This window comes from Dromiciops gliroides, chromosome 5 (assembly GCF_019393635.1).
Source record: "Dromiciops gliroides isolate mDroGli1 chromosome 5, mDroGli1.pri, whole genome shotgun sequence".
Lineage (NCBI taxonomy): Eukaryota > Metazoa > Chordata > Mammalia > Microbiotheria > Microbiotheriidae > Dromiciops > Dromiciops gliroides.
In genome coordinates this window covers 213054987-213065807 of record NC_057865.1, presented here as the reverse complement: position 1 = coordinate 213065807, position 10821 = coordinate 213054987, and the positions used below count along the sequence as shown (strand labels likewise).

Here is a 10821-nt window from a genome sequence, read left to right as displayed (position 1 = left end):
TCACACAGCTAGTAAGTGTCAAGTGTCTGAGGTCAGACTTGAACTCAGGTCCTCCTGGATCCAGGGCTGGTGCTTTATCCATTGTACCACCTAACTGCCCCCTAAAACATGGATTTTTAATTATTTTAATTTTTATAGAAAGACTATTTAAAGCATTGATTTTTTTTTGTCTTACCAAAAGAATATTACTTTAGAGTATAACTTAAAAAAGTATCTCTACAACTTATCTCTCTGCATTGGGTGTTCCTTTTAAGGAAATCACATATGTGGTAAGAAAAAATAATTTGTGTGAAGATTGATAAATTAATAAGTAGGATAATTGGATCAGAGATTTAGAGCTGGAAGGGACTTAGAGTTCATTGAGTCTAATCACCTCATTTTACAGATAAGGAAACTGAGGCTGAGAAAGACTAAATTATTTGCCCATGGTCACACACCTAGCAAATGTTTGAAGCAGGATTCAAACTCAGGTTTACTGACTTCAAATCCAACTTTATTTCTACCATCCCAACAATATATTTTACCAATATGGACATTGAAGTAAACATTAAAAGTTTTTCATCATCGCTGCACCCTTAATTGTTGTCACAACCTTCCCTTTTCAGTGGTGTGTTTCCCTATGTGTTGGCTTATAATGGCCTTGTCTTTTCTGGCAGCATCCTGATGCAAAGAAGACCAGACAAGAGCAAAGGAGGAGGATGGATGTGCTGAGTATTACAGGAACCAGCCACGTGTTTGAAGCCACAGATTCCCCAACAGGCCTCTGTTCTTCATTTTCAGAAGTGTAGTTTCTGCTGCTGTACCATTTGGTTTCATTCAATAGTTGTTTGCTACTGTTGAGATGCTCTGGAATAGGCATATGTGAAAGTACTTTTGTTTCTTTAGCCTTAAATGCAGGAGAAATTGACTTGTTACCTGGACTATTGAGGAGATCAGGACTGGGTGAAGCCATGTTTATCTGTGTGGTAACTAAATCATTCAGTGGAATGGATGTTGTCCAAGAATTTGTGGTTACAGCCCTGGGAAAACTGATATTGCTGGTATTTACAACCAGATCTTGATATGTGATTGAAGTTGGAGCCTCTACTGACAGTAACATGGGGCTTACCATGATAGTTTGGTGTTTCTCTAAATTAGCAGTATTTACATTGTTTAGCTTGTTCTGTCTGTTAAACGAAGAACGTGTGTTTGAGCCTTTGGTAGAAGATTTTTGAAAAACAAGCAAATCTGGATCAATACCTGCAAGGCAAATAAGATGTCATTGATTATCTTTCTGACTCAAAGGAAGAATTAAAGTGTTAAATTTGAGAAAGTTTCTTAGAATTTACCACTATGTAAATTTATCACTGTGTATAAAGCTATTTGCAAGTTGCAACTTAAATTCTAAAAGGCTAGAAACACATTGATGAAATTTAACTCTGTTGTAACTTATGGAATGATTTCCACATTACTGGAAAATCTGGTAAAATGTAATAATGAGGGCAGCTAGGTGGTGCCCTGGATTCAGGAGTACCTGAGTTCAAATGCAGCCTCAGACTCTTGACACTTACTAGATGTGTGACCCTGGGCAAGTCACTTAACCCTCATTGCCCCTCCCTCCCCCACCAAATGTAACAATGATTGTGTCCATCAATATTGTACTCAACAGATTATCAAAATGCTTCTAATGAGGGGCAGCTAGGTGGCGCAATGGATAGAGCACCGACCCTGGAGTCAGGAGTACCTGAGTTCAAATCCGGCCTCAGACACTTAACACTAACTAGCTGTGTGACCTTGGGCAAGTCACTTAACCCCAATTGCCTCACTAAAAAACAAACAAAAAATGCTTCTAATGGGTTCAAGTTGCCAGACATGGGTGAACTACATCCCAGAGTGCTGAAAGACCTGATGAATATAATTGCCGAGCTACTACTGGTGATCTTTTAAGAAAAAATCATGGAGAGGTGACATAGGATTGGAAATACACAAATACTCTAATTTTCAAGAGGGGGAGAGGATAGATCCTACAAAATATAAGTTGATGAGTTTGACTTTGATTCCTGGAAAAATCTGGGAGTTCATTATTAATAATAGGAATGGTTTTTGAGCATTTGAGAAAGAAAACCAATTACTGAGTCCTAGCATGGGTTCATTGAAAAAAAGATCATGTCAGATTAACCTGATTTCATTTTATAACAGGGTTACTGGTAGACTAGAGGAATGCTATAGTCAGGAAAAACATTTTAAAAAATAATATTTTATAAAAATAATAATATTTTACTTCTCCCTATTACATGCTAAAACTTTTAGAGCATTTTTTTAGTTTTGAGTTCCAAATTCTATCCTTCCCTCCCTCCCTTCCCTCCCCCACCCCTAAGACAAGTAAGCAATCCAATATGTTATACATGTGCAATTATGTAAAACATTTTCTTATTAGTCATTTTGTATAAGAAAGGAAGGAAAGAAGGAAGAGAAAGTGAGAGAGAAATAGTAATAGTATGTTTTAGTCTGTATTCAGACAATATCAACTTTTTCTCATGAAGTACACAGCATGCTTTATCATGAGTCTTTTGGAATTGTCTTGGATCATTGTATTACAGAGAATAGCTAAGTCACTCAGATTTTTTCATACTACAAATTGCTGTTACCTTATACAACGTTCTCCTGGTTCTACTCACTTCACTTTGCATTAGTTCATGTAAGTCTTTCCAGGTTTTTCTGAAATCATTTATATAAGAATAATATTCCATCGCAATAAAATAACTCATTCAGCCACTCCTCAATTTATGGGCATCCCACTGATTTCAAATTCTTGGCCTTCACAAAAAGAGCTACTATAAATATTTTTGTACACATAGGTCCTTTCCCCACTTTTATTTTTAATCTCTTTGGAAATGCAGACCTAGCAGTGGTATTGCTGGATCAAAAGGTAGGCACAGTTTTATAGCCTTTTGGGCATAGTTGCAAATTGCTCTCCAGATGGTTTGATCATTTCACAACTCCACCAACAGTGTATTAGTGTTCCAGTTTTCTCATATCCCCTCCAACACTTATCATTTTCCTTTTTTTGTCATATTAGCTGATCTGATAGGTATGAGTTGGTACCTCAGAGTTGTTTTGATTTGCAATTCTCTAATCAATAGTGATTTAGAGAATTTTTTCATATTGCTTTGATTTCCTCATCTGAAAACTACGTGTTCATATCCTTTGACCATTTGTCAATTAGGGAATGACTTGGAAGTGTATTTTAATACAGCAGTTTACTGGAATTGTAGCATTTGAGAAAAGTCTCTTATGATATGCTTTCTTTTCCTTCTTTTTGAGTTAATGGAAGGGAATGCCCCATTAGTCTGTCTTCATTCCTAAACCGTTCAACATTTTTATCAATAACTTTGAAAACGGCACAGATAGCATACTTATGAAATCTGAAGATTGGCAAAATGGAAAGGGGTTCATCTTGCATCTTAGAGAACAGAGTAAGGAACTAAAATGATTTTTAACAACTTAGAATATTAGGCCAACTATATAATAAAATAAAATGTAAACAGGAGGGAAAAAAAGATCAATTGCACAAGCACCTATTGGAGAGGCCTTAGTTAGATAGTTCAAGTGATAAGAATCCAGGTGGATTTAGTAATATACCTCTCATTTCTAGAGCACTTCAAGGGTCTGAGCATTTAGAGAAGAAAATGGTAATTACTAAATACCAGCAGGGGTTCATAAGTGTTTTCCTTATAATAATCCATTGAAGTCAGCAGTACAGACATAATGAACCCCATTAATTGATAAGTAAATAGGCTTGGAGTGATTTGTACAGGATCAAATAGGAGGCAGGATTCAAACTCAGACCCTCTGATTCCAAACCCAATGTTTTCCACCCTAGTAAAGTAAAGTTACCTTAGTGAACTAAAAAATTTAACATGAGTAATTGGTTTTACATAATAGCGCCCCACCCCCAAAAGGTTACATTCAGAGAGCTAGAATACTTAAAATGAGGAAGATGACCACTCTGACATATCTGTCCCGGTCAGACTCCATCTGGAGTAATGTGTTCAGTTGTGACATCCACAAACCAGGGCATACCTAGAGGAAGGCAACCAGAGTGACCAGGAGAGACCATGCCACACTAGAGGAGAGAACTGGGATGCTTTGCCTGGATAAGAGAAGAATCCTTGCCCAGGATTATACAGATAGTAAGCAACTGAGATAGGATTTGAACTCAGGTCTTCCTGAACCTAAACCAACCTCCCTATCCACTGCACTGCCACATACTGAACACATCCCAAATCTGACTCTTCCTCTATATTGTTCCTAACTCCCACCACACCCGAGACAATTTCCTCTACAAAGTTTCCTTTTTAGGTCAGCCACTTTTTAGATCAGCCACCATCACCATCATTCTCTTAGTCATCTAGACTAGAAATGTATAGCTTATAGGTCCTTCAGTCCAACACCTTCCTTTTTACAGATGAAATGATTTTCATTCTTAAAATAGAGTGGTATCAGGGGCAGCTAGGTGGCGCACTGAATAAGGCACTAGCCTTGGACTCAGGAGGACCTGAGTTCAAACCCAGCCTCAGTCACTTGACACTTACTAGCTATGTGACCCTGGGCAAGTCACAACCCCCATTGCCTTGCAAAAAAAAAAAAAAAATAGAGTGGTATCCTGGGATGAAGAGTGAGAAAGGACCTGGGAAATCATCTCAATTTAACAGATGAGGAAGAGTACTTTTAAAGAGCCCAAATAAGAAAATGATCTCTATGCCATTCTTGACCTACGACTGATGGACATTTCATACCTGGCTGTGGATCCCTTTTCTAATAGCCTTTTTGGGGTGCATGCTCCAAAGGAGTTCAGAAATAAATCTAAGTAAGTAGATGAAAAGGTCTGTGAGTACAAGAAAGACTAGGTTTCCGTTCTTTAATCGAAAAATGATTCATGAATACAAAATATGTTACCTATATTGGATATTTCTCTTATATGTAAAATAAAATGGCGTGAGGCCTATTGAATAGAAGCACAATGAAGTGAAAATAAGGCCAGATTTAGAGTTAAAGGACCTGAGTTCAAAACCTGCTCTTGCCACCTACCAACTGTGTGATCTTGCATGAGGAAATGAAGGACAGAATGAAAGTTATTTTACTTTCTCTGGGCCTGAGTTTCTTCATCTATAAAATGAAAGGGTTGAATTACTTGTTCTATAAGATACCTTCCACTTCTAAATTGATGATTCTATTACATTCCTTCCTATAAATATTGAAATGATATATTGAAATATTTATATGCAGACTTTTTTTCAATGAACGCAGGCAAATGTTCTCTATTTTGCTCCAAAGTTTTCTGGGCTCCCCTTTATGTATATACAGGTTGGATGATAATATAATTAGAAAGACCCAGAATGGTTGAATGCATGGACTCAGATTGGTTGAGGATGGTTCAGTGTTAGTTTGATGGGAGGTTTCCAGTGGAGTGCCACAAAGATCTTTGCAGCCATATCTAGTTGCCTGCATGCACTTTGGCTGGTTACCCAATAAGTGCTTCTTTAGGAAGCATGGTGGTTTAGCCACCATGAAACCTAGCACTGAGATATTCCCATGGAGTTTTCATTACATCAAACAGAGGGGCAAAGCACATTTTGGGAAAAGCTGGTATGGAATTCCCTATTCCCAAACATCCTACATTCCCAGAATTATGGTTTGGGTGTTCTACATTCCTCAGAATGTCTGTTCAGTTTTTTAAACTTTAATTACTAAAACTGCATTTAATAATTTAATTAAATGATGGTCTAACTGGTTTACTTCACTCCACCTAAATTAACTGATTTCTAAATTAAGGTGTTAATAAAATCTTTATCTACTGTAATAAAAATGTCAGCTTTGGATTTTGTTTCATTCATTTAGCATAAATAGACGAGGATATTATGTTAAAGTGTTTTGCACTCTTTGGAGCAAGGATGCTATCTGAATGCAAGGTTATACTTCAGTGATTTAAGATTTGGTCTTTTAACCTGGCATGAAGTTTGGTTTTTTAAATTTTGTTTTTGTTTTTTGCAGGGCAATGAGTATTAAGTGACTTGCCCAATGTCACATAGCTAGTAAGTGTCAAGTGTCTGAGGTCAGATTTGAACTCCTGAATCCAGGGCTGGTGTTTCATCCACTCCACCACCCAGCTGCCCCACTTAATCATTATATTTGACAGATTAAAGGGAACTTAGGTGTTTGATTAAATGCAATTTTCATTCATTAATTTTCCTTCCTGGACACCTCATAGCCAATGCTTGTTTTATGGAAAGTAATTTCTTGAAAACTGTTTTAGGGACAGCCTGCTACCAGCCACAGTGAGTTACTACTATGGTCTCACTAATGGGTTTTTGAAAGTCTAGAAATACCTACAAATCTTTACCTGCTGTGATGTTGTACAGGATGGCACTACGCTTAGGCTGTAAGATGCAGCTCTCCAGGGTCGGACAGTAAACATGAAGGCAGTTGACGTTGTCATGGATGGGATCATGGAAGAAAATAGCCAGATTGCAGGGAGCTATAAAAAAAAAAAAGACTGAATATTTGAAACTTTCTTTTATTGCCAACAAAACTTTGACTTCAATCCTGTTTATGCTGCTTCAAAGAACAAAGGATAAGCCTATTTGCAGAGGATAAGCTCATAAACAGATCTCAGTTCTGATGACACAATGAATTTGATTTTTGTCATAGCCATTCTTTCTATGGACCTGCGAGATGGCTAGCTGCTTCACCTTCTCAGGCTCAGATGTCTTATCTGGAAAATGAGTAGGTTGGACTATATACTTTTTTTCAGTGTCCTTACTACATCCAAAATCTGACCACCTGTTACCTGAGATCACTTTAAGGGAACTTTTAGAGAAATTCTCTAAGTAAGCTCAGAGAGAAAACATTCCCCATTGGGTGAACAAGTCTTAGGACTTGTTTTCTTCCTTCCAAAGGAAGGAAGCAAAATAGAGTAAGTCTCTACTATTTGCCAGTCACAATGCTTAGCACTTTACAAATATTATTTCATTTGGTTCTGCTTTTTAAAAAATTCTTCATCAGTTAATACACATCTTTCCACGTTTAGCTGAATTCTTTCTATTTGTCACTTTTTACACACACGTTCCATTTTGCAAAGTATTTACATACATTATTTTATTTGAGCTTTATAACAATATTGTGATAGATGTAGAAGGGTGTTATTTTCCTATTCTATATATGGAGAAACTGGGGCTCAGAGAAATTAAGGGACACATTCACAGTCACACAGATAGTGTCAATGGGAGGATTTGCACATGGGCCTCCAGGCCCATCACTCAATCTATTATGTCAAAGCATAGATATGCAAGAAAATTCATTTCAGTCAGTGGGGAGTCTACCTTCTTTGGACAAGTATTCTTTTAAAATGCCATAGACCCTCATGGTTAGAAGGGCTCTTACTGGACATCTAGTTCAACCCATACTTGACAAAAAATCCCCCATACAACATGCCTGACAAGGGGTCATCTAGATTTTGTTTCAAGACTTTCATTGGGAAGCACCCTAATTCCTTTGGAATCAGTCTATTTCACCTTTGGGTAGCATTAAATGTGAGAAAGTTTTTCATTTGATCATTCCTAAATTTACCTCGTTGCAACTTCTACCCAGTGTGCCTAGTTCTGCCTTCCATTTGACAGCCCATAATATCCCCCCCCAAAATTTCTTCTTCAGGCTAAATTCATTAAATGAGTCATCCCTAAAGCTCCAACCTACTTCACTTGTGAGGGAAAAAACTGTCATCCTTTCAATGTAATACAATTTTCTTCCTGTGGCATTTAATCACCCATGCACAAAGTATGGATAATAAACAGGGTGAGCCAGAGGTCTTAACACAGGAGGCAAGTCTGATCTCATAGAACATGGAAGTCATGACTAGAGCACACTTCAGGAGCACACTTTTTCCAAAAGGAGCAAAACAGATAAAAGGAATGGAATAGCACTGTACGTGTGTATGTATACACATACACACACATATATACATATATATGTCATGGATGTGATGAATATACATTCATACATATCTATCTTCATCTCTATATCTAGGAACCTGAAGAAAGAGAGAGAGAGAGAGAGAGAGAGAGAGAGAGAGAGAGAGAGAGAGAGAAGATTTATTCTTGTTAGAGTATACTACACACTACCTGGACAGAAGGAGAAACTAGATGGGCTGAGGAAACAGATAACAAATCTCTTACAGAAACATGACATTGTAATGATGGAGGACTCCAACTATCCAAATATCTGCTAGAGATCTCTTTATCAAAAGCAAAATAAACAAAAAACAAACCCTGTTAAATTTATTACCTGAACTAATGACAATTTCAACTTTCAAAAGGTGAGGAGAGGAAATGGAGAGCTGTCATTCTAGATCTGAATCTAACCAATGAAGAACTTATTGCTCAGGGTGGTGGTAGGGGTTAGTGGTGGAGCATGATAGAGAAAAGGAGAAAAGCTGCACACAGTATGACATGTACTCCAGATTTGGGAAGTGCAGGTTTCAGAGCATTCAAATAAAAGAGAGAATCTAATGGCCTTATTAGGCCATTAGAATGAAATCCTGAAGGAGAAATCAGGGGAGGAAGAAAAGATGAGGAAAATTCACGAAAAAATATAGATGTACAGGGAATTACGGTTCAACTTACATTTTAAAAAGACATTTGTTGGGGGCAGCTAGGTGGCGCAGTGGATAGAGCACCAGCCCTGGAATCAGGAGTACCTGAGTTCAAATCCGGCCTCAGACACTTAACACTTACTAGCTGTGTGACCTTGGGCAAGTCACTTAACCCCAATTGCCTCACTAAAAAAAAAAAAAAAGACATTTGTTGAAGATGGAAGCAAGGATAGATAATTGAAAATGATTACAGAAGAGTTTTTTTAAAAAACTATATTTGGAAAAAGAGGGAGCTTAAAGAAAAGAAAGGTCATTGCTCAGCGGTTAGGGTAATAATTATAATAGACAGCGGTGAGAAGGCTGAATCTGACCATTCACCATAACACCCTTATTCTTAACAAATCTTCAGTAGGGGGTGGAATTATGGGGGAGGGGGGAATCTTGGAGGGTTGGGGGAAGTGGGGAGTGGGAGGCTGAGAAAGAAAATAGTGAATAAAATAAGATGGAGCAAAGTTCACAAATAGTAATTATAACTGAATGTTAATGGGATGTTTATAGCAGCTCTCTTTGTGGTAGCAAAGAACTAGAAATTGCAGGGATCCCTATCACTTGGGGAATGGTTGAACAAGTTGTGCATGATTGTGATGGAATACTACTGTGCTATAGGGCAAAACTTCTTAAACTGTGGGTCATGACCCTATATGGGGTCACATAACTGAATGTGAGGGTCACGGAAAAAAAGGGGTTGCAAGTGGAAAAAATTTAAGAAACCCTGAAATAAGAAATGATGAGTGCATTGGTCTTAGAAAGGCATGCAAAGACTTACAGGAAATGATGAAGAGCAAAGTGAGCAGAACCAAGAGAACATTGTATACAGTAACAGCAATATTGTTTAAAGAATGACTTTGAGGGGGCAGCTAGGTGGCGCAATGGATAGTGCACCGGCCCTGGATTCAGGAGGACCTGAGTTCAAATCTGACCTCAGACCCTTGACACTAGCTGTGTGACCCTGGGCAAGTCACTTAACCCCCATTGCCCCGCAAAAAAACCAAAACCAAAACCAAAAAATCCAGAATTTTAAGAATCCTCATAAGCTATATAGAAACTATGTTTATGAGGAACTATGTATTTTCACTGCTCACATATACTAACAACACTTACCATCCTTCATAAGACAACAGTTCCTTCCACACTTCTGGCCTGTGCTTTCTGAGTAATACTTTAGGAACCGGGCTCCGAACTTCTGAGATTCCTCCAGGTCAATTAGGAAACCTGGAAAGCGTCGGATCCAGCAATTCTTGTAAAAAACAGTGGGTGAACAGAGGGCATCTGATCGCCGCAGCACACTCAGGACCAACAGCAACTCTGCTGCTGCCTCCACCAACCCACGCATTTCCTCAATATGAAAAGTTCAAGACAAGTCTTTTTTCCAGCATAGGAAGATGTGACAAGTCTTTGTTTAAGAAGGAATTTCTTGCGTGGTGTGACCACCAGACTTTTCTTGATGTGTAGCTGCCAGAAAGCTAAGTCGGTTTGGGGATTTGTATTTGGTTTTCTTTCTTTCTCTCCCAAGAAAATGGTGGCTTTCCTGCTGTCTCTTTCTGGATAGTTTTCACTTTAGTGCTCTCTCGATGCCTTGTTTTTGACTCAGTCACAGAGAAATAGAGCTTCTCCTGTGTGCTCCCTCTGTCCCTGAAACTGAACAGCCACACAAAACCTTTACTATGGAGATATAAGGACAAATGGGGAACATAGGAAAGCTTCTCTCTGAACACAATATTTCATTTGACTTGAGCTTCAGATAACAGAACGGACCTGCTGAGATTTCACTTCAGACAAAACAGATGAACTGTTATTTGTCTTTAGTGTTTTTTTTTTTCTTTTTGGCAGACTTATCAGCCTGTTTTCTTTCCTTGAATTTGTTGCTTTCTCTTCCCTTATGAGTGTTTGCCCTTACAGCACTTGGATTTATTTTCTGCTCCAAAAAAAGCATTGCTATCTTAATTAGTTCAACAAATGCAAACCAAGAATGAAAAAGTTTGTTGTGAACTTCGCTCTTGCCAAGATGACAAACCAAAAAGCAAATGGTGCTCCAGCCTCATGTAACAAACCTGCTGAGATATCCACAGTTCTACAAAGAGGAGTTGTTATTTGCCTTAAAAACTGAAGGGAAGGGCAGATTCCTTAATGCC

General features: G+C 38.1%; 1 protein-coding gene across 1 annotated transcript; it reads right to left on the bottom strand.

Annotated features, from left to right (window-relative positions):
• Window positions 1-601: 601 nt before the first annotated feature.
• MANSC4 (MANSC domain containing 4) lies at window positions 602-10085 on the bottom strand. The gene is made up of 3 exons (XM_043965152.1): window positions 9791-10085; window positions 6383-6517; window positions 602-1239 (listed from the first exon to the last, which is right to left on the bottom strand). Exons 1-3 carry the CDS (start codon window positions 10020-10022, stop codon window positions 602-604), a joined length of 1005 nt encoding a protein of 334 aa, XP_043821087.1. The 5' UTR covers window positions 10023-10085.
• Window positions 10086-10821: the final 736 nt, after the last annotated feature.

Excerpts from the sequence above, each read along its gene's own strand:
- MANSC4 (XM_043965152.1), bottom strand. The coding sequence starts at position 10,022 with ATGCGTGGGTTGGTGGAGGCAGCAGCAGAGTTGCTGTTGGTCCTGAGT. Across the intron at positions 6,518-9,790 it reads CTGTTGTCTTATGAAGGATG|CTCCCTGCAATCTGGCTATT; the intron begins GTAAGTGTTGTT and ends TTTTTTTTATAG. Across the intron at positions 1,240-6,382 it reads CCTGTACAACATCACAGCAG|GTATTGATCCAGATTTGCTT; the intron begins GTAAAGATTTGT and ends TTTGCCTTGCAG.